General features: G+C 35.7%; 1 protein-coding gene across 6 annotated transcripts in view; it reads left to right on the forward strand.

The window, feature by feature from the left end:
• Window positions 1-24375, forward strand: part of ITCH (itchy E3 ubiquitin protein ligase) — a 168793-nt gene that overhangs the window by 136643 nt on the left and 7775 nt on the right. For all 6 annotated transcript variants that reach the window (XM_037811041.1, XM_037811038.1, XM_037811036.1 and 3 more), the window contains 8 exons: window positions 81-152; window positions 6777-6865; window positions 8581-8740; window positions 9912-10045; window positions 10366-10506; window positions 16563-16683; window positions 17119-17223; window positions 19160-19256. In XM_037811041.1, coding sequence (XP_037666969.1) covers window positions 81-152; window positions 6777-6865; window positions 8581-8740; window positions 9912-10045; window positions 10366-10506; window positions 16563-16683; window positions 17119-17223; window positions 19160-19256 — 919 coding nt within the window. The remainder of the gene's footprint in view (window positions 1-80; window positions 153-6776; window positions 6866-8580; window positions 8741-9911; window positions 10046-10365; window positions 10507-16562; window positions 16684-17118; window positions 17224-19159; window positions 19257-24375) is intronic.

Here is a 24375-nt window from a genome sequence, read left to right on the forward strand (position 1 = left end):
TAAATAAAACTTCCTCCTTTTGATTTTTGGATAGGCCATTTTAATGGTGAGAGTTGACTTAAGTCATTCTTGTGTTTCAGCAACTGATCGTGCCACAGCACATAAAGATCACAGTGACAAGAAAAACGTTGTTTGAGGATTCCTTTCAGCAGGTACTGTTTCATTTAATCAATAGTTTGCCAGACAATAGTTTGCCTTCTGGCTGACAGCCTAGGACTGTCTTCCGGTGCTGGCAATTTAATCTGTACAGTTTGGAGTTTCTGTAGTTGGAGTCCTTCAATTTTTAAGTTTAATTTCACTGCCACCTACCTTCATACTTAACGTTTAAGAACATGTAAACGGTTTTCTTTGTGTGTGTTTTGTGCTTTTGAAGTGTCAGAGTAATTTAAAGTGATTAGTGTGTCTCAGGTTTCCATTCCTAAGCTAAATGTTCAAAATAGATACCCAAGTAAGAAAATAGGCTTTTAATACACAAAAGTCTGAAAATATCAATATAAAAATTATCGGACAGGAAGAAAGAAGAGGGAAAGCCTTTGTTTTTACACTTTGTATTAACTTGCATTTTGTATGAGCATATGTTACTTTTATAATTTAAAAAAATTTAATGTGGGAAAGAAACTGGGTTATTGGTGATATCTGAAAAAAAAGTAGGTTTTCAGAAGTAGTAACAAATTTTTTAGTTGTCCTCAGTACCTGAGTTAATTTATTATTTACATCTAATTTATAGATATCACTACCAACCAACTGCAATTAAATATTAAGTGATTTAGTTATAGGGAAGATTGAAATGACCAATGAAAAAATGTCTTACAATGAAAACATCCAGCAGTGTAATGGTTAGTACTTACTTTATGGCTGTGTGTGAAAGTGAATCTTTATTATCTAGCCCCTATAGTGTTATGTGGTAACTACAGCTTCAATAAGTGGCAAACTGAATGCAAAAGGAAACGAGACTATCACACAGTTGACAGTAGGTGGCTACTTGCTTTCAGAAAGTTATGTTCATTTCCTCAATTATTACTGTTGAAGGGAAAAAACAGTTGGCATTCTAATAAGTAAGAATAGACAGCTTTTTATCAATAATTGGAGCCCTCCTGAGGCCATGTAGAGAATTGTGAGTCATTCATTGGTCTGCTGTAAGTCTCCAAAGCCATTCTCCATCCCTATCTTTGCACATTTCTATTTTTCATATTCACAGTCACTCTTTAGTTACTCAGTAGACAGTCTCTGGTGGGCCACTTTCCTGGAACCTAACTTGCTGGTAGCAGTGCTGAAAAGCTGCAAAATATGATTAAACTGTCCTTTTATCTTTTGACTTTTTAAAACCTAAAGGCTTTTGCAGAAGTGACAGGTGGTGCTAAAAATGTCACGCTAGATTTGACATCCATCAATTAAATGTGAAATAAACAGCATAAAAGAAAAATTTGATTTCTTTAAAGGTGACAAATCTGATAGTAAAATTTGCATTACATCTTTATAACTATTGGATAAAATCCTCTGGCTAATAAGCGTTTCTTTTGTTAACATAGTACAACTGCTTATGGGGGAAATTGCAGGAGAAAAAATTGGGTGTTTTTCTCCCCCTTCATATGATGTATTTGTTAAAGGGAATTATTTAAGATATTTTTAACTTTAAGACATCTCATTTTCATTGCTATATCCTACCCTATGATATTTGTAGACTATTAAACATTAGCAGGTACCTTCTCTTGAATTGTTCATTACACCTGGGATTTTCTTGTTTGGGATTTGAATTCATGAAAGTAACATATCTGTTTTCTGGTGAGAGAACCCAGGTATAAATGTGAATCTGGACATTTAAATGTGAGTGTTCCCAACCTTATCACTTCATAAAGTAGAGGTATTAAATGAACTTCTCCCTCTCCGGGCCTTGTATTGTTTGTTTGTTTTTTTTTTTAACTTTTTATGTTGAAATACTTTCAAACTTACAGAATATTTACAAAAATAATACAAACCTGATACAGAGAACTCCAACATACTCCTATCCTCCCAGATACCCAGATCTACCAATTTTAACATTTTGCCACATTGACCTTATCATCCTATCTATCCAGCAATCTGTTAATCCATCTGTCTGTCCACCTCTCCATCTAACTGTCTGTCATCTATTTTCTGAACAGTTGAGTGTAGGTTGTACACATCATGCTCCTTGAACACTTAATACTGCCGTGTACATTTTCTGACAAGGATATTCACTTGTGTAGCCACCTTAAATACAGTTATCAAGTTCAAGCAGTTTAACATTGGTAGAAAGCATACAGCCTATATTCCAATTTTTTCATATGTCCCAATAATGTCCTTTTGAGACTTCTCTCCTCCCTTGTTAGGTCCCATCCAGGGTCATGTATTGCCTTTTATTATCATCTCTTTAGTTGCTCTTTTTTTAAATTTTGGGAACATACATACAACATAAACTTTCCCCTCTCAGCCACTCTCAAGCACACTGTTTAGTGGAAGTAATCACATTCTCTGTGTTTTGGTACCCTTACCACCTTCAATTATTAAAATTTTCTCATCTCGTCAAACAGAAACCCTATACTCATTTCGCATTAACTTCCCATTCCCCCTGACCACCTGTACTTTAATAGTCTGTATCTCTGAGGTTAATATTCTTTGATATTTTCTTGTAATTACTATGAGCTTAGTTTTTTTTCTTTTTTCTTCAAAAATTTTTTCCACTTTTATTTTTTTATTGTGAAATATAACATATATACAGAAAAGAGATAACTTTCAAAGTATGATTTAACAAGTTAGCAAATTTCAAAGAATGTTATGTTACAGCTCTACCATTTCAGTTATTGGGCTTAAATTTATTTATTTATTTTATTATTTTTTTTTTTAGAAGGCTCAATTCATTTTTTTTTTTTTTTTTTTGTAATTTTTATTGGGATTGTTCAGATACCATACAATTATCCAAAGATCCAAAGTGTACAATCAGTTGCCCCTGGTACCCTCTTACAGCTGTACATCCATCACCACACTTAATTTTTGTTCAATTTTTAGAAACTTTTCATTACTCCAGGCCAGAAATAAAGTGAAAGATGAGGGGGAGGGGGGGGAAAGGAAACTCGAATCCTCCCGTATCCCTAACCAACCCCCCTCAATTACTGACTCGTAGTGTTGGTATAGTACATTTGTTACTGTTTATGAAAGAATGTTGAAATACTATAAACTGTAGTATATAGTTTGCAATAGGTATATATTTCTTCCCTATATGTCCCTCTATTGTTAACTTCTAGTTGTATTGTCATACATTTGTTCTGGTTCATGGAAGAATTTTCTAATATTTGTACAGTTAATCATGGATATTGCCCACCATAGGATTCAGTTTTATACATTCTATTGGGCTTAAATTTAATAGCCCAAATATAAAACAATCTCAAAGATTTTTAACAAGAAAAATCAAAGTTTGCTTTGATACCAGCTGAGCTTCAATAAAATAAACAAGCTATGTTCCCATATTCTCTGCCTCCCCCCACCTTTATGTGATTCTTCTCACAAATTACATGTTTACACATTGAATCCAAAAGAAGTGATTTCTCATTATAGTTTATACATTTGCCTTTTAGATCCTGTAGGAAGGAAAAAATGGAGTTAAAAACCAAAAATACAATAGTATTGGCATATGTATATACCTTTGTCATTACCTTTACCAGATCATTATTTCTTCATGTGGCTTCCATCTATTGTCTATTGTCCTTTCCTTTCTATCTGCAGAACTACCTTTAACATCTCTTGTTCGGTTGGTCTAGTGGTGACACATTCCCTCTGCTTTTATTTAACTAGGAATGTCTTAATCCTCACTTTTGAAAGACAGTTTTGCAGATACAGAGTTCTTGGTTGGCAGTTTTTGCTTTCAGTACTTTAAATATGTCATCCCACTACTTTTTGCCTCCAGGGTTTTCAGTAAGAAGTGGGCACTTAATCTTATTGAGACTCCCTTCTGGGTGATGTGTTGCTTCTCTCTTGAGGCTTTCAGAATTCTTTTCATTTTTGGCATTTGACAGTTTGATTATAGTATGCCACAGCATAGGTCTATTTGGGTTTATCCTGTTTGGAGTTCATTAAGTATCTTAGATTTGTATATTCATGTTTTTTCATTAAATTTGGGAAGTTGTCAGCCATTATTTCTTTGAATTGTCTCTGCCTCTTTCTCTCTTTCTTCTCCTGGGACATCCATGATGCACATACTGGTGTACTTGCTGGTGTCCCACAGGTTCCTCGGGCTCTGTTCATTTTTCTTCATTCTTTAATCTTTCTGCTCCTCAGACTCGATGATTTCATTTTTCTTCAAGTTCCTTTATTCCTTCTGCCAACTCCAGTCTGCTGCTGAACCCCTGCAGGGAATTTTTAATTTCTGTGACTATGGTCCATAGCTCTGTTTGGTTCCTTTTCATAATCTCCATCTCTATTTTGATATTTTCTTTGTGTTCATCTGTTGTTTTCCTGATTTCCTTTAGTTTTTTGTTTTGTTTTGTTTTTTTACCATATTTTCCTTTAGTTCTTTGAGCATATTTAGGACCATTTAAAAAAAATCTTTGTCTAGTATGTCCCAGGTCTGGTCCTCCTTACTGATGGTTTCTTAAGCTTTAATTCCCCCTTTTTCCTGGGCCATCCCATCCTATTTCTTTGTATGTTTTGTAATCTTTTGTTGAAAACTGGACATTTTGATATTTTGGTGTGTTATCATCGGAATTTAGAGTCTGAGGCATCTGTTCCATAAGCTTGTATCCAGCTAGTGTTACGACACTATTGCTTGTATATAACATTATTCCTTGAATACTAGAAGCTAACATTAAAAAAAAGAAGAAGAAGAAGGAAGGAAAATAACTTTCTCAATCTTTGTGGATTGACCAGTGGTAGTGCTCTCCTTTAGGGCTTATCCATACAGTGAGTTTAAAGGATAGCTTGAGGAAGTAACTCTACCTTAGAATGTGGTAATATCCACATCGTTTTTCCTGATATGATGTTGACATACCTTTCTTGGGAGCTATTTGAGGGGCACTGCAGTGGGCAGCCTAAGAACTGGTTAGCTGTGCTTAAATCTTTAAAGTGAACTAGATTTTGTATGGAGAAAAAAAAAAAAAAAAATAAAGTGAACTAGAAAACAGTTCAAATGAAAATTGACAATTGACCAGAAGACATTAAATAATTACAAGATTTGTCAGTTTATCATGTTAATGTATATATTATTATATATAATGTACATATCTCCTAAGAGAAGCTGCTATGTGAATCTTTGGTGGTTCCAAAGAAGGATTCAAATAGAGACAAAGAATTTCTTAGTAATTTTGCTTTTCCAATAAATATTTTAGTCATATATTTGACTTAATATATAAGTGAGTGTGTATATGTGTATATTTAGTTTTAGCTTTAAAATTCATATTTTCCCAATTCTTAAAATCCATCCTAAGGAAGTAAATCAAGCATTTATTTTCATATTTGTAAAGTTATGTATAATAATAAAATGTTGAAATACACAAAAAAAAAAAAAAATAAAGGATAGCTTGAGGCCAAAGCTTAGGTGCTTCCCTGATTCTTTCTGCCTGTGTGTCTTGTCTTGGGCATGCATATGTTTCCCTGGGAATTCCCCCTAATGTTCCTTCTTCCTTAGGAAACAGTTTCTTCATGTTCTAAGCTCTGCACTGTATAGCCTCAAGCCAGCAATCTCTTTCTTACCCCAGGCAACTACATAACTGTTTTCTCACATATTCTGTAAGAGTGCTCTGTAAGCTGCCTTCTACATGCAGAGGAAGTTCTGGGATGAGAAGTCCTTTAGGTTATGACCATACAGGTTAGGCCAGACAATACATGCTGCCTGTATGTACACAAGGATTATTCTGCTCCCTCCAGAACTGGTGCCAGGGATCCACACTGGGAGTGTGGGCCAGCTCCGTGCAGATCCAGTGAAGGGTCAGGAAAGGGCCAGCCAGGGAACCAAGAGAGCCTTCCCCTTTTAAGTATCCTTTTTCTTACTTCAGTGCTCATCCTATTCTGTAGTCCTTTAAGTGTGTTCTGGAGCTTTGAGAAAGATGTTTCTGCCGGTTCTTGCTGGTTGTTCAAAGGTTCTATGGGAGGAACAGACCCCTGAAGCGTCTCTTCCTGTCTTGATCTCCCTGCGTTATTTTTTCTAAGAGTAATCATATTTTCAGTGCTCTACTGACCGAATTTTAGGCAAATAATTAAATCATTTACAGAGGAAGAAACAAAAGGACCTATCCTTGTAGCTCAATAGTAGTACTGTTCTTCAAATATGATGATGTTCCTATTAACCTATAGTAGGGCACAAAATTTTAGTAGGTTTTTCAGGTATTGACAGGTTTCCACTGAAAATGAGTTTCCAAAGTTAACTGGGTTCTTTCTGCAGCCACTGAGTTTCATTTCTGTTCATTAGCCAGTTGGCTATTATGTGCTACCCTTTTGGCTGTGAAAAAACCCAAACATATTGACTCAAAAAAGAAAGAACTTAACCTCTGTCTATGCTCACAGTTATTCTGTTGTAAGCAATTGAAAAAACCAACCTCATAAATCAATAACAGCATCATTTTAAAAGGTTATATAATTTATAAAATATATGAAAATATAGATATGCACTCTGGAATATATCATAATTTATAAGATGTTATGGAACTTTACTATATTGTATTTTCTGTGTATGTGGTATATACTAGACCACATTTGTCATGGAGAAGAGTGGTATTTCAATAACTGCTTACACAATTTTTTTATTTTATTTTTACTTTTTTGATTTTTAGATAATGAGCTTCAGTCCCCAAGATCTGCGAAGACGTTTGTGGGTGATTTTTCCAGGAGAAGAAGGTTTAGATTATGGAGGTGTAGCAAGGTAGTGATAATATGAATACTCAGAACTTAGTTCCTTTCTTCCAAAGGTATCATTACACTTTGCTTGCAAGTATTATTTTCTCAATCTTATATTTCAGGGACAGGAAATGTAGCAAATTATTGTACCTTTATTATGCAACAGCTACAGAATTTCAACACACGTTAATTGAGCACCTTCATCCACACCACTCATTTAATCCATAGGATAACTCTGTTAGAATTTATAGGTGATGAAAAGATTTACCTGAGGCATACCAACTAAATTATGGAGCCTGGATGCAGACTTTGTACCATCTAGCCCTAAACCAGTGCTCAGTCCACTACCTAATGTCTGTTCCACAGAGCATAGACCCTTTAGTGTTCTGGTCATCCCTTCCCTATTTTCCCCACCTACCATCACTGATACAAAGCATACTTACTTAACTCCCAATTCAGATGCATGTATCTGTCATGCACATTTAGAAAAGAAGTTTATATAAAATAGGAGTTAGAAGTTTTAATTCTTTCTTCATATTGGAGTGTCTAGCAAGAAATTGCTTTGCTGTTTCCCAAATACATATCATATCAGATGAAAAATGTGTATAGCATTGGCAATGTGGAAAGGCATGAACTCTGGAGTCCAAGACTGGATTTGAATTCATTTCTGCACTCAGTAGTTTGATCTTGGGCACATTTTTCATCTGTAAAATAAGAATAGTAAAATCTACCTTCTTGGGATTATTGTTATGTTTAGAAATTTATTACGGTCTGGTTCAGAGCCTGAGTTTGTGTGTGCTCACTAAGTTGTGGCTGCATTTAATATTAGTTCTTATTTATGTTATTGTGTTTCAAAGTTCAAATAAAACTATTTCAAAATGTATGAAGTAATCACAGGTAAATAGTAAATATGAGTAGAAACATTTAATTTTGTACAAATTAAAGATAATTCAGGAGGAGGGTGATTTTTCATTCTTAATCAGAAAATTAACTAGCAATATTAAAGTATAAGCAGTGCTACCAGCAGGTTTGGGAGCTAATAGGAAAAGTTTTATGACACAAGCTTTCATCACATGTATTGTCCCAGATCTGCTCTGCCTCCTGTTCTACCAGACTTATCCATGTAATATAGTTAGTAACCATAATCTTATTGTAATATTGGTTGATATTTTTAGAGCATTTGAATTAGAACATCTCAGAATTAAAGCATTCATTTTTTTTAATGAATCAGAGGATTGAATTAAGTGCTTTACTGCCTCTGTCAATCTGAAGGATTTTCATATTTTTCTATGCCATAAGGAGCAGTGGCACTTGGTGAGGATTGCTGTGGGGCTTAGTAGTAGACAGAATAACATTAGACTCATTTCAGCAGCTCTGATCATGTGGATCAGTAGTGAATTTTGTTATATTTCATCAATTCCAAAACTAACATTTTTTATATTTTAACATGCCTGAAAATGGGATGTGTTTTACAATCATAATTGGAAAGGTTTTTTTTTAGTGGCTCAACAAATAATGATGCCTTTAAAGTCCTAGATTCTTTGAAATATAATAAGCGGTGTATAAATATCTTCTCTGTAAATGTGAATTTAAACAGAAGCAATAAAAATTGACATGGGATTAGAAAGCTGTCACCAGCTGAGGATCGTAGACTCCTGAGAACTGTGTATAGCATTGCTCTTTGATCTGTAGCATGGTTACTTACAAGAGTTTTTACCCAAAGTTTTCTTTTGATTCCAGGGAATGGTTCTTTCTTTTATCACATGAAGTGTTGAACCCAATGTATTGCCTGTTTGAATATGCAGGGAAGGATAACTACTGCTTGCAGATAAACCCTGCTTCTTACATAAATCCAGATCATCTGAAATATTTTCGTTTTATTGGCAGGTTTATTGCCATGGTAAGTGCAGGTGGAGACATATTTATGTTGTTGTTTGAGCGATGCTAAAGCATTTTTTTTTTAACTTTCTCATTTGAAATTTTCTCAAAATTAAGGCGTTTTTGAGATTTGGTTTGTTATATCTGTCCTTCTAGAAATGTACCATATAACAGGGAAGATTTTTTTTTAATTCATTTTTATTGAGATATAGTCACATACCATGCAGTCATACAAAATAAAGTGTACATTCAGTTGTTTACAGTACCATTATATAGTTGTGCATTCATCACCAAAATTAATTTTTGACATTTTCATTACCACACACACAAAAATAATAAGAATAAGAATTAAAGTGTAAAAGAACAATTAAAGTAAAAAAGAACACTGGGTGCCTTTTTTTTTTTTTTCCCTTCCCCCATTTTTCTACTCATCCATTCTACATTGGACAAAGGGGAGTGTGATCCACATAGCTTTCCCAATCACATTGTCACCCCTCATAAGCTACATTTTTATACAATCGTCTTCAAGATTCATGGGTTCTGGGTTGTAGTTTGATAGTTTCAGGTATCAACCACCAGCTACCCCAATTCTTTGGAACCTAAAAAGGGTTGTCTAAAGTGTGCGTAAGAGTGCCCACCAGAGTAACCTCTCTGCTCCTTTTGGTATCTCTCTGCCGCTGAAGCTTATTTCATTTCCTTTCGCATCCCCCTTTTGGTCACGAGGATGTTCTCCATCCCACGATGCTAGGCCTACATTCCTCCCCGGGAGTCATATTCCACGTTGCCAGGGAGATTCACTCCCCTGGGTGTCAGATCCCACATAGGGGGGAGGGCAGTGATTTCACCTTTCAAGTTGGCTTAGCTAGAGAGAGAGGGCCACATCTGAGCAACAAAGAGGCATTCGGGAGGAGGCTCTTAGGCACAATTATAGGGAGGCCTAGCCTCTCCTTTACAGCAACAGTCTTCCCAAGGGCAAGTCCTGTGGTAGAGGGCTCAGCCCATCAAACCACCAGTCCCCTGTCTGTGAGCACATCGGCAACCATCGAGGTGGGGAAGCCCAACACCCTGCATTCTCCACCAGCTCCTCAAGGGGGCTCTGCATATTTTTCAATGCAGAACTCATTTAACATTTTGAAATAAAATGACTGTCATATAATAATTATCTTAAATGGTATTGTCTTCTTTTTGTACAGGCTCTGTTCCATGGGAAATTCATAGATACAGGTTTTTCTTTGCCATTCTATAAGCGTATCTTGAACAAACCAGTTGGACTCAAGGATTTAGAATCTGTTGATCCAGAATTTTACAATTCTCTCATCTGGGTTAAGTAAGTTTCTGCTTCCATTTAATTTCTCAAACTATAGTCTGTATGGTTTCATTATGGTATTTGTGACGTATCCAGATTGTAAGTATGTAATTAGTTTATTGTATTTAAATGATCTATGTATCAAACCTTTCTCATTATTCAGTATGATAAATTTTACAGAAATACACCCAAGGTCTTAGACAAAATTATTTTAGTGCATAATCTTCCAGCTTTCTTATTTTAATCTTAAAGTTTAGTATTATTTACACATAGGCCTTTAAACACTTTTAAATTGATTGAATTGGTGGATTTAACAAATAATGCTAATTTCATTTGTGCAGAGAAAACAATATTGAAGAATGTGGTTTGGAAATGTACTTCTCAGTTGATAAGGAAATTCTAGGAGAAATTAAGAGCCATGATTTGAAACCCAATGGTGGCAATATTCTTGTAACAGAAGAAAATAAAGAAGAATATATCAGGTGAGAGAGAATGCTCCTTTTAACATAGTTCAGACTATCTGTTGGACCATAGCATATTTCTAATTGCCTGGTAATTCTATTCGATGATATTTCAAAAAATAATACTTGCCTTTGTATTAATCATTATGAGAATTGATCATATATTATGATATTAGTCAGGGTTCCCCAGAGAAACAAAACCAACAGGATGCGCACACGCGCACGCGCGCGCACACACACACACACAGATCTGGAGGTGGGGGAGAGAGATTTATTATAAGGAATTGGCTCATGTGACCATGGGAGCTGGCCAATCCAAACTGCAAGCTGGAAACTAATAAAGGTGATATTGAAGTCTTTAGTCCACATTCCCCAGGAGAAGCTGGTTGGCTAGAAATTTTAAGAGTCAGTGCTTAAGTTAAGGCAGACTGATCTCTGAAACCCTCGGTTCTAGCTTTAAGACCTCCAGCTGATTAGATGAGGAGATTCCCAGCATTGCTGAGAGCAACCTCCTTTGTAGATTGTAGATGTCATCAACTGCCATCAGCTAATTATGGATGTAACTCCCATCTTGAAATATCCTCACAGTAGCAAGCAGCCTAATACTTGACTGAACAACTAGATACCATAATCTAGCCAAGCTGACACATGAAACTAACTGTCACAATTATTAAGGACAAGATAAATCACTTTCTACCTTTATTATAAGTGTATTGAGAGAGGAACAGGGGAAGTGCTATGGGGAGTCAAAGGAGGGAGATATTATTTCATTTCAACCAGGTGTTATGGAGCAAGCAGCTGATGATTATATCTGAGTTGAGCCTTGAAGTATGGGGAGAATTCAATTTTGTAGAAATAGGAGCAGGGGTATGGAGATTGGAAAGCTCAAGTCACAAATAATAAATAAGAGTGGCCATAGTGTGGCCCTTAAGAGGACAGTTAAAATGATAGCCAAGTGATAAATACAAGAGTCAGATTACAAGAAATTACAGACTAAATTCAGGATCCAATTAGTCTAAATTTTTCTTTCAACAAGTCTGCTAGTAAAGCAGAGAGGTCAAAAGAAGTCAGACAGATTCTTGTGGAGGCAGCAGAGTAGAGGAAAATCCTGCAAGTATATTCAAACTAAACCTTAAAATAATTAATCCAGTGGGAGCTAATGGGTTTTATACCCCTTTTCTGACATATTTTTAATTAAACCAGAATTTTCAAGATTGATTAAAGCAAGGAATTTTGGTCATATGGAACTTCTGCTGTTTCTCCCATTTTCCTTTGTAGGCAATTGTTTTTCATTTCCAGTCTTGGACCAAATGTGGGAGTTTTAAGGGTAGAAGTAGTGGTATACCACCCTTTAAATACCAATTCTGCAACCATTATGTTATATAACATTGTGTCATTGAAAAAATTCTCAAATTTTCATGCAGATGTTTTCATAGGAATTATCCTAAAATCAGATTATCGTCTTTTATCTTGTACCCTGATAAGTAAAGTGATGGCTTATAGTGTATTTCCTCTCTATTGCTTTACGTTGGTTTATAGAACTTGTCTTGAGTTATTGTTCATTCACATCTTCTGAGCACTAATTCTGTCAGATCAAGATTTAAATTTAGCCCATGTGCTTTTTTCTTGTTTCAATTTCTGGATCTCTTACCTGCTTTGCCCTCCATGATTAAAAGTACACAATTTAACAGTTGCCAAATACAGGTCTTTTCAAGTGGACAGTCAATTGTTGATATATACATAAGTCATCCCTTTAAAATGTAATTATTTAATTAGTTAAATAATAATTAATTAACTAATTAATTCATTCTTTCTCCAGTTTTTCTTTACGATGTATTACTGATACTCCAGGGAGGGGACAATTCACCCTAGCCCAGAGGCAACCATAATTGTGTTTCTATAATGATAGATTATGTCTTTTCTTAAACTTCCTATCAATAGAATTATATATTATGTACTCTTGTGTCTGGCCTTTATTCAACCTTTGTGAGATTTAGCCGTGTTGTTGTGTATATCAGTATTTTGTTTCTTGTTTCTAAGAAATACTCCATTACGTATATATTTGTATAGCCACAATTTGTATATCCATTCTCCTGTTGAAGGACATTCAAATTGTTTCTCTATTTGAGGCTCTTAGTAGTAAAGCTGCTGTAAACATTCTTGTTCAGCCTTTTTGTGGATATATATATTTGTATTTTTCTTAGATAAATACTCAGGAATAGAATTGATGTGTCGTAGGATGAGTGTTTAACTATATTAGAAACTTCCAGACAGTTTCCCAAGGTGTTTTTTACCATTTGACAATCATACCTACAGTGTAGGATTTTGCTTCATGTTTTTGCCAACACAGTATTGTCAGAGGTATCTCATTGTGGTTTTAATTTGCATTTCTCCCTTGACTAATGAACTTAAATGCCTTTTCCAGTTGCATACTGGTTATTTGTAGAACTTCTTTTGTAAAGTGTCTGTTCGAGTCTTTTTCCATTTTATAGTTGGGTTGTTTTTCTTTTTATTATTGATTTGTAAGGGTTCTTTATATACTCTGTATCACTGATTTTAGACCTTTCTGTTTTTTTAATATAAACATTTAAAGCTTTAAATTTCCAATTAAGCATGCCTTTACTTCATCCCACAAATTTTTACTTGTGTTTTCATTATCATTCAGTTCAAAATATTTTCTAATGTCCCTGTGATTTCTTCTTTGATCCATGGGTTATGTAGAAGTATGTTTAATTTCCAGATATTTGGGAATTTTTGAGATGCCTTTTAGTTTTTTATATCTAATTCAATTCCACTGTGGACAGAGAACATTCTCTTTATCATTTCAATGATTTGTAATTTTTTGAAACTTGTTTTGTAACCCAACATATGGTCAGTCTTTTGCACTTGAAAAAAAATGTGTATGCTGCCAATTAGGTCAAGTTGATTGCTAGTGTTGTTAAGGTCTTCAGTATGCTACCTGATTTTCTGTCTACTGTTTTATCAATTATGTGAGGAATATTGAATCCTTCAACTATAAAGGTGTGTCAGTTTCTTTTTTCAGTTTGTCAGTTTTCACTTCATGTATTTTAAAGCTCTGTTATTGTAGTCACATTTATGGTACTATGTTTACTTGATAAATTAACCCTTGTTATGACATATCATTCTTTATTTCTGGTAATGTCCTTTGTCCTGAAATTTACTGTTTTTAAAATATTAATATAACCATTCCAGCTTTATTATGATTAGTATTTGCAAGGTATATCTTTCTCCATCCTATTATTTTCAATCTGTCCTTTCTTTGTATTTAAGTGAGTTTCTTGTAAATAGCATTTTGACTATGATTGATTGCTTAGGTGTGATTGCTTTTATACTTATCCTGGTTGGTGTTTGCTAAGCTTCTTGGATCTGTGATTGATGCCCTTTTTATCAACTGTGGAAATTTTTTGGATTTATAGCTGTTACTTTTGCCTCATTCCCTGTCTATGTTACTTAGTCATTTCAATTACATGTATATTTATCCTTTGTTATTGTCCCATGGCTATCAGATGCTCTGTTCATTTTTTTTCTCTGTGTTTCAGCTTGGATAATTTTGACTGATCTTTTAAATTCATTGATATGTCTGCTGTGCCTTAAGCCTATCCAATGATATTTTCATTTCAGGTATTCTTTCCTTTTGGTTCCTTTTAGGGTTTCCGGTTTTTGGCTGAGAATTCCTATCTCTTTACCCGTTTTGCCATCTTTTCCTGTAAATTCTTTAATACTGTTTGGGAGGGGAGTGTCAAATGATCCTTTATTGAAATATTTTTCTTTGTTCTTTGTAGTTAACTAGCTGGGCATTCCACTGTACCACTGTTGACGTCATGTTATGTCATGAGGATTGTGTCCATCAACATTGCAGCTCACGGACTGGGCAGTGCCCAGAATCTCTTTAATGGTTCCAGAAAGTTGTCTAGCTAAAGATCAGTGCTGCATCTATCTGGCAATGTTAATAATCTCATCAAAAGTGGTATTTCCACTATGCTTAGTGTTTTTCTGCATCTTTCTGTCTCTGGGCTGTTCGTTGAGGCCTCTGGTGATCAGGTCCAAGTCAGAAGATACCACTAAAATCTTGCTTATCTGTTCTTAGTGGTCAGATTCATTGTAATCCTTAGACCCTTCCACTTGCCAGTTGCCTTGGCAATGTCATCAGCAACCTTTTCTGGAGACAGACCCAAGGGGCCGATCTTGGGGTCAGGGTAGCCATGGCACTGACTTCCTTAAATACGAAGTACATGACTTTGATCTCATTGAGTCTCATAGTGAAGGTAGCTGGTATTGGTTAAACCCAGATATAGGATGACCAAAGAAAGTTGTGCCTTGGCCTCCTCCAAGCCAAAAGCTCTTTAATACATGTTTAATAACTATTTTTAAGTCTTTGTTCAATGCAATATTGGGTCATCAGTGGCTCTTTTCTATAGACTTTTTTTCTCTTGATTATGGTTTGTATTTTCCTGCTTCTTTGCATGTATAGTGATTTTTTTTTATTGTGGAAGATGCATGGTAGAATCTCTGGATACTTTTTTCTTCCTCTAAATTGTGTTGAGTTTTGTTCTGGCAGATTGCTTTGATCCTATGGTAGCTTGCTGGAACTGGTCTGTTTTCATGTTGTCTTAGTCCTAAGTCCCTTATTATTGGGGCATGCGCCTTACTTCTAAGGTGTAATCCTTCTGGTGTTTCAGTGAAAAGCCCAGAGTGCTTACTGAGTTCTCTGACTTTGTGAGATATAAAGTCTTAAATTCTGTCTCTCCAGCACCAGATAGCTGCTGAAATTTCTGCTTAGTTTTCTAGTTTCCAGTTGTTGCTTTCCATTAGGTTCCTTGGAGTCTCATCCTCCTACACAGTTACAGTTTAGGAATCAGCTAAGGATTTGAGGTGACTTGTATATAGATCTGGGGCTCTCCTTGTGTCCTTTCATTTTGGGGTTTTCCCCTAGGCACTTTGGCAACTTCGTACTCCCAACTTCATGTCCTCTTAGCCCAATAAGACTGTTGCTTTCTGCTTCCATTTATTCCCCTGTGCTCTGTGTAAACTGTGAAATGACCTCAGGGGAAAAGCCATTGGAGTGTGGATCTCCTCTAGAATGCTAACTTCCTTTCACGGATCTCATTCCCTCCAGTTTCTGCCATCTTTTGGTTTCTCTCTGATGCCTTCAAACAGTTGTTTTTTATAATTTGCCCAAAATTTATAATTATCACCAGGAGGGTTAGTCCAATGCAAACTACACTTCCATTTTCTAGAATTTTGAAGAGTTTACAATAAACTTTTAGGACTCCAAAAGTTGTCAAAAGTTTGTCATGAAGTAATCATATGCCTAAAATACACATTCCTGGCATTAGAATTTTTAAAAAATAACTACTCTGTAACAAAATGAAAAAAAAAAGTCAGTTTAAATGCTTTTTATGATTTTAATTCTAAGATATATATAGATGAAGATTAGAAGAAATGCAAAGTTGAAATCTGGAATATTTGGCAGAGCAGAATTTTCTTTAAAGATATTTTTATTTTAAAATAATTACAAGTAGGAGAGGAAACCTATAGATTAAAAGACATTTAAGAAACTGTTGGAATATATGAACTTTTTTTGAATTCTGATTCGAACAGTGAACTTTAGAAATTGAACTAATTAGATTTTGAGGTCTGAGTATTTGATATTAAGGGATTATTGTTAATTTTTTAATATGATTTAATATTGTGGTTATGTTTTTTAAAAGAGATGTTACTTATCTTCTAGAGACAATAATGGAAATATTTATATTTGAAATGAATTTATATCATAGCTAGAGAATGGGTAGTGGCATACGTGAAATAAGATTGGTCTTTGTATTGAAGCCAAAAGATTTGTACATGAGGTTCAGTATACTGTTTGCTCTACTTTTATATCTATTTTTAAGGCTTTTCATAATAAAATTTTAAAAAATTATTTTTACACTCAGAATTTTACAGGTAAAATCCAGACTTTCTGTATGACTGCATGGTATGTGAATGTATCTCAATAAAATTGAATTAAAAAAAAAAAATCGAAACTTCCTGATAGCTTTCTTGTTTTTACTTTCCAGAATGGTCGCTGAGTGGAGGTTGTCTCGAGGTGTTGAAGAACAGACACAAGCTTTCTTTGAAGGCTTTAATGAAATTCTTCCCCAGCTGTATCTGCAATACTTTGATGCAAAGGAATTAGAGGTAACAAGCTTTTCTTCTTTCTCCTGCACCATGGTGGTAAATAGTCTTCAGGTATCTGCTTTCAATTCACTTCCCCATCTTTCCAGTGGCAGTAGTATTTTTTTATACTGATAGTATGTTTTGAAGCACCCCCATTGGTTAAAAATCTGTAATTTGTCCAAAGATAGGAGTATTTTTTAATTTTAAAGTATTACTATAAGGACTCTTCTACAATGAGTGACATTTCCATGAATTTGTGTATATGTGATACCACACATGGAAACTCACCTTCATGTGTAATGTAGATAAAATTCTTGTTGCACAGTTTATGGAAGCCTTCTGAGTAATTTATTTTTGAAAGCTATGTTTAATATTAGTATTTCCTTATCTACATCTAGCATTTTATATAGGTTATAGAATTACTTTAAAAACAACTTTTCTTTTTCTTCCCTAAAGGTCCTTTTATGTGGAATGCAAGAGATTGATTTGAATGACTGGCAAAGACATGCCATCTACCGTCATTACACTAGGACAAGCAAACAAATCATGTGGTTTTGGCAGGTTTGTCTTTTAATTTATTTCTATTGGCAACCACTGTTTTTTTCATTGATTATCACATATGGAACTGAATTGCAGAACAAATGTACCAGTGTGTACAGGCCCCTCAGTCCATCCTATACTTCTTAATAAATGAATACAGATTATAACAGGGTCCTTTTTTTTTCTTTTAAATTCAGTTTTATTGAGATATATTCACATACCATACAGTCATCCATGGTGTACAATCAGCTGTTCACAGTACCATCTTATAGCTGTGCATTCATCACCCCAATCTATTTTTGAACATTTTCCTTACACCAGAAAGAATCAGAATCAAAAATAAAAATAAAAAAAGAACACCCAAATCACCCTCCCCCCATCCCACCCTGTTTTTCATTTAGGTTTTGTCTCCATTTTTCTACTTATCCATCCATACACTGGATAAAGGGAGTGCGATCCACAGGGTTTTCACAATCACACTGTCACCCCTTGTAAGCTACACTATTATACAACTGTCTTCAAGAGCCCAGGCTACTGGGTTGGAGTTTGGTAGTTTCAGGTATTTACTTCTAGCTATTCCAGTACATTAAAATCTAAAAAGTATTATCTATATAGTATGTAAGAATGTCCACCAGAGTGACCTCTCGACTCCATTTGAAATCTCGCAGCCCCTAAAGCTTTATTTCATTTCATTTCGCATCCCCCTTTTGGTCAAGAAGATGTTCTCAATCCCACGATGTCGGGTCCAGATTCATCCCAGGGAGTCATATCCTGCATTGCCAGGGAGATTTACACCCCTGGGAGTCAGGTCCCATGTAGTGGGGAGAACAGCGAGATCACCCACCAAGGTGGCTTAGTTAGAGAGAGGGCCACATCTGAGCAACAAAGAGGCACTCAGGGGGAGACTCTTAGGCACAATTATAAGCAGGTTTAGCCTCTCCTTGCAGCAACAAGCTTCATAGGGGCCTACCCCCAAGACAGAGGGCTCAGCACATCAAGTCATCAGTCCCCAATTTATAACACGGTCCTTTTACCTTGCCAAGTGAGCAACACACACCTTACACCTTTGCCAGAGTATAAAACAGCTTCAGATGCTAAGATTCACCTTCATTTGATCTGAATGTTTTTAGAATTTTTTAGTATGGTTTTCATCATTCACATCTCATTAAGAATCAAATAATAATTAGAAGGCAAAACGTAGAGACCTGGTTTGTAATCATAATGGTAACTCGTCACAAAATGTCTGCTATCCATGTAAAGTAATTCATATGAGAAATTCAAAGATGACCTGAGCTTTTGTAACAGATAGAATAAGCATTTTAAAACAACTTGACAACAGTCTAATAGAATAAAACTTGTTTTTTACCAAAAAAAATTGACCCAAAATAGTTATTCTGTAGGCTAGAACACATCCTTCAGAAACCTAATGTTTTGAGTCAAGATGGTAGGAGATAAAAGCCACATAATTCTGGTCACACATGGCTACACAAAACTTAAGTGACAGTGATGGAAGGAAGAATTTGCATATATCTAGATTAACATTCTGTGGGCTTGAATGTATTTGTTCATAAAACTGTAACATCTGTACTGAATTAAGTAATGTGCCCTGTGTCACCACATAAATGTCCTGTTGGACTAGCAGATCTAGGGGAAAAAAAGAAGGAGCTTCCCTGGGAGAGCTGATCTTGAGATTGTATGAGTAGGGGGCTCTAAGTTCCCGGACATCCTTCTTTTTCTATCTGCTTTTAAGGATGTGGTCCTAAGATTTATATAGAGGAAGGTTGGTGGAATTTTGACAAATGTGGACATGCTTCTCCATCCACTGGTTTGGATGTAGTCAGTATTTAGTGCAGCTGACACCAGGGATTCATTTAAGATTTGAAATGACCGTTTTTCTTGTTTAGTGTGCTGAACATAACATATGACCTGCATATCTCTTAAAATATGCTTTTAACAGTTTGTTAAAGAAATTGATAATGAGAAGAGAATGAGACTTCTGCAGTTTGTTACTGGTACCTGCCGATTGCCAGTTGGAGGATTTGCGGACCTAATGGGTATGTATACAGGATCACCTTTCTTTCCTATATACAAACTTGCATATCACAGTGCTGTTACATAAATGTGTATACAACTTACCCGGGTAACAAAGACAAGTATAAACCATTTTCTTAACTAGTCACAGTTCACTTAATCACTTTGTAATCCCTACCTCTGTAAAAATTTTGAACCCTTAGGCTAGGCCCCACATTTCATCTCAGTAGCATAGAAGTTGTTTGTATATAAATCTGTTTGCTATTCAGTCATTTGACAAACATTTTAGTGTCTTCTGAGAGCCAGAAACTATTGGTTATATCATACTGTATTTTAATGAAAATTTACCATTCTTTTCTATTCCATTGGGAACTCCTTGAGATACAGATCCATGTCATTGTCATCTTTTTATTTCTGTTGCCTAGAACATTGCCTATTACATAGTAGTCACTGATTAAAACACATGTTAAATTGAAATGAATGACCGTGCAAGTATTTATTTTTGTGGCTAAATTAAAAATTAAGTAAGTTAAGTATTTCTTTTTACCAGAATTGTACCCAGTACCATAAGAGGATACACAGAGGAGGTTGTGATCCCCAAGCCTGTAGACCTCTTGGGGACTAAAGTTCTTAGGCCATCAATTGACATATCTGTCATTCAAATTGTGTTGTAATAATCCAAATAAGGGAAAGATCATTGTGGCTAGAGTAGTCAGGGAAGGGGACTTAAAGAAAGTAGGTGGGGCTGGGAGAGTTGGATATCCATATCCAAAAGAATGAAAGAGGACCCCTACCTCACCCCCTACACAAAAATTAACTCAAAATGGACCAAAGATCTCAATATAAAAGAAAGTACCATAAAACTCCTAGAAGATAATGTAGGAAAACATCTTCAAGACCTTGTATTAGGAGGCCACTTCCTAGACTTTACACCCAAAGCACAAGCAACAAAAGAGAAAATAGATAAATGGGAACTCCTCAAGCTTAGAAGTTTCTGCACCTCAAAGGAATTTCTCAAAAAGGTAAAGAGGCAGCCAACTCAATGGGAAAAAATTTTTGGAAACCATGTATCTGACAAAAGACTGATATCTTGCATATACAAAGAAATCCTACAACTCAATGACAATAGTACAGACAGCCCAATTATAAAATGGGCAAAAGATATGAAAAGACAGTTCTCTGAAGAGGAAATACAAATGACCAAGAAACACATGAAAAAATGTTCAGCTTCACTAGCTATTAGAGAGATGCAAATTAAGACCACAATGAGATACCATCTAACACCGGTTAGAATGGCTGCCATTAAACAAACAGGAAACTACAAATGCTGGAGGGGATGTGGAGAAATTGGAACTCTTATTCATTGTTGGTGGGACTGTATAATGGTTCAGCCACTCTGGAAGTCAGTCTGGCAGTTCCTTAGAAAACTAGATATAGAGCTACCATTCGATCCAGCGATTGCACTCCTCGGTATATACCCGGAAGATCGGAAAGCAGTGACACGAACAGATATCTGCACGCCAATGTTCATAGCAGCATTATTCACAATTGCCAAGAGATGGAAACAACCCAAATGTCCTTCAACAGATGAGTGGATAAATAAAATGTGGTATATACACACGATGGAATACTACGCGGCAGTAAGAAGGAACGATCTGGTGAAACATATGACAACATGGATGAACCTTGAAGACATAATGCTGAGCGAAATAAGCCAGGCACAAAAAGAGAAATATTATATGCTACCACTAATGTGAACTTTGAAAAATGTAAAACAAATGGTTTATAATGTAGAATGTAGGGGAACTAGCAGTAGAGAGCAATTAAGGAAGGGGGAACAATAATCCAGGAAGAACAGATAGGCTATTTAACGTTCTGGGGATGCCCAGAAATGACTATGGTCTGTTAATTTCTGATGGTTGTAGTAGGAACAAGTTCACTGAAATGTTGCTATATTATGTAACTTTCTTGGGGTAAAGTAGGAACATGTTGGAAGTTAAGCAGTTATCTTAGGTTAGTTGTCTTTTTCTTACTCCCTTGCTATGGTCTCTTTGAAAGGCTCTTTTATTGTATGTTTGTTTTCTTTTTAACTTTTTTTTTCATACAGGTGATTTGAAAAAAGAAGGGAAAGTTAAAAAAAAAAAAAAAAAAGATGTAGTGCCCCCTTGAGGAGCCTGTGGAGAATGCAGGGGTATTCGCCTACCCCACCTCCATGGTTGCTAACATGACCACAGACATAGGGGACTGGTGGTTTGATGGGTTGAGCCCTCTACCATAAGTTTTACCCTTGGGAAGACGGTTGCTGCAAAGGAGAGGCTAGGCCTCCCTATATTTGTGCCTAAGAGTCTCCTCCTGAATGCCTCTTTGTTGCTCAGATGTGGCCCTCTCTCTCTGGCTAAGCCAACTTGAAAGATGAAATCACTGCCCTCCCCCCTACGTGGGATCAGACACCCAGGGAAGTGAATCTCCCTGGCAACGTGGAATATGACTCCCAGGGAGGAATGTAGACCTGGCACCGTGGGACGGAGAACATCTTCTTGACCAAAAGGGGGATGTGAAAGGAAATGAAATAAGCTTCAGTGGCAGAGAGATTCCAAAAGGAGCCGAGAGGTCACTCTGGTGGGCACTCTTATGCACACTTTAGACAACCCTTTTTAGGTTCTAAAGAATTTGGGTAGCTGGTGGTGGATACCTGAAACTATCAAACTACAACCCAGAACCCATGAATCTCGAAGACAGTTGTATAAAAATGTAGCTTATGAGGGGTGACAATGGGATTGGGAAAGCCATAAGGACCAAACACCACTTTGTCTAGTTTATGGATGGATGTGTAGAAAAGTAGGGGAAGGAAACAAACAGACAAAGGTACCCAGTGTTCTTTTTTACTTCAATTGCTCTTTTTCACTCTAATTATTATTCTTGTTATTTTTGTGTGTGTGCTAATGAAGGCGTCAGGGATTGATTTAGGTGATGAATGTACAACTATGTAATGGTACTGTAAACAATCGAAAGTACTATTTGTTTTGTATGACTGCGTGGTATGTGAATATATCTCAATAAAATTATTATTAAAAAAAAAAAAAAAAAAAAAAAAAAAACCACAAGATCAAGAACTCAGTTAACTATCTAATCTAATCCGAAAGACCCCAAATATCCATCATCCACAACTTGTGTAATCTTCTCCTTTAAAAACCCTTGCCTGATTGGAATAGCTAGAAGTGAATACCTGAAACTACCAAACTCCAACCCAGCAGTCTGGACTCCTGAAGACAATTATATAATAATGTAGATTACAAGGGGTGACAGTGTGATTGTGAAAACCTTGTGGATCACACCCCCTTTATCTAGTGTATGGATGAGTAGAAAAATGGGGATAAAAACTAAAGGACAAATGGGGTGGGATGGGGGATGATTTGGGTGTTCTTTTTTTCACTTCTATTTTTTATTCTTGTTCTGGTTCTTTCTGATGTAAGGAAAATGTTCAGAGATAGATTGTGGTGATGAACGCATAACTATGTTATCATACTGTGGACAGTGGAATGTATACCATGGATGATTGTATGGTGTGTGAATGTATTTCAATAAAACTGAATTTAATTAAAAAAAAAAAAAAAAAAAAAAAAAGAAAGTAGGACTTCATTCAGGCCTATAAATATTTACAACAAGTATTCTAAGCAGAGAGAGTACCAGAAGTAAAGGTACTAAGGCATCCTGACGGGGTACTTTGTGTAGCTGAAATAGGGGTTCAGAAACAGAGTACTGAGCACATTAATTTTGGAGGCAGAATGTGGAACCAGTTTAATAAAGACTTTAAAAGGCAGACCAAAAGAATTTGGACATTAGCCTGAGGCACTATAAGAAGTTATGGAAATTTTTTGAACAAAGAGACTGAGTACCTTGCTGAAGTTGCATTTTTAGAAAATTTGATAGCAAGGTATAAGGGTAGTTTAAAAGCTCTACAATAAATGATCCACAATATTTATTGCAGCAATGATAAGAACCTGATTTTAGGAAGCTGGAAGTGGAAATAGAAAAGAAGGGATAAATGCTAGGGAAGTTCCAAAGATAGAAACAGGTAGACATAGGACTTGGTTGGAAGATGAGGTATAAAGGAGGAATGTCAAAGATGACTCCCAAATCAAGAAACATGGAGAAATGAAGAAGTTATAAAGGAGAACATGGTTTTGAGGTATTGGGGGAGAATGATGAGTAGCTCAGAACCACTGAATTTAAGGTGACTCTCAGACAACAGAGTAGAAAATCCCAGGGGGGGGCAGTTGTAACAATGTTACTGAAGTATGAGTTAGAAGGAAGAGTAAAGGGGGAAAATTGAGTCATCAAAGCAGTGACATTTGAAGGTGTGAGAATGGGTGGTCTAACACAGAAATAGAATAGAGAGCTGATGCTTAGAAACATCTGTACTTAGTGATGAGACAGAAATTGCCTGGAGGCAGAAGTTAATGGAGAGACAATAGAGTAAAGAGGAGAAATAAATAGTATAATCTCTGAAAAGCTAATATAGAAGGGAGTTTTGTATCCAGTGTTAGATATTTCAGCAAAGGATGATTTCTAAGAAATTTTTGGAGGGGTATATTTAAGAATGCACTTTAATTTGAAGGAGAAGAGAAACCATGTTGGGGATTGGGCAAGAAAGGATTCGTGACCAAAATGAGAAAAAAGTCGGTACAAGCTTCTCAATATAAACTGAAAATCTTATTGTTAAAGAGGACTAGGTCTACTTTGGGAATAATATTTGGGTTTTAGGAGAAGCTGTCTGTAACAACGCTTAAGGATACCCCTGGAAGGCAGAGACCATGAGATTGTGGTTCATGGAATGTAGAGGCCTTCTGGCTATCTGGTTTAACCTTCACCCTGTGGAGAAGAATGTTGTAGGAGTTTTGTATATAATCCTTTAATGTGGTGGTTCTTAACCTTTTCAGATTCAGCATCCTGTTTTTATAACAAATATTTATAATGTCCCTTTTTGATATTCTGAAATGAAATTGATAGATGAAATAACCTCTTATTTCCAAAAATATATATACATTGCACTATTTGTAATATATTTCAATACATGAATATTTGGGAACAACTAGGATAGAAGATAAGATTAAGTAGACAGGTACTTGTTCCTATATATGA

The sequence above is a fragment of the Choloepus didactylus genome, chromosome 19, assembly GCF_015220235.1.
Source record: "Choloepus didactylus isolate mChoDid1 chromosome 19, mChoDid1.pri, whole genome shotgun sequence".
NCBI lineage: Eukaryota > Metazoa > Chordata > Mammalia > Pilosa > Megalonychidae > Choloepus > Choloepus didactylus.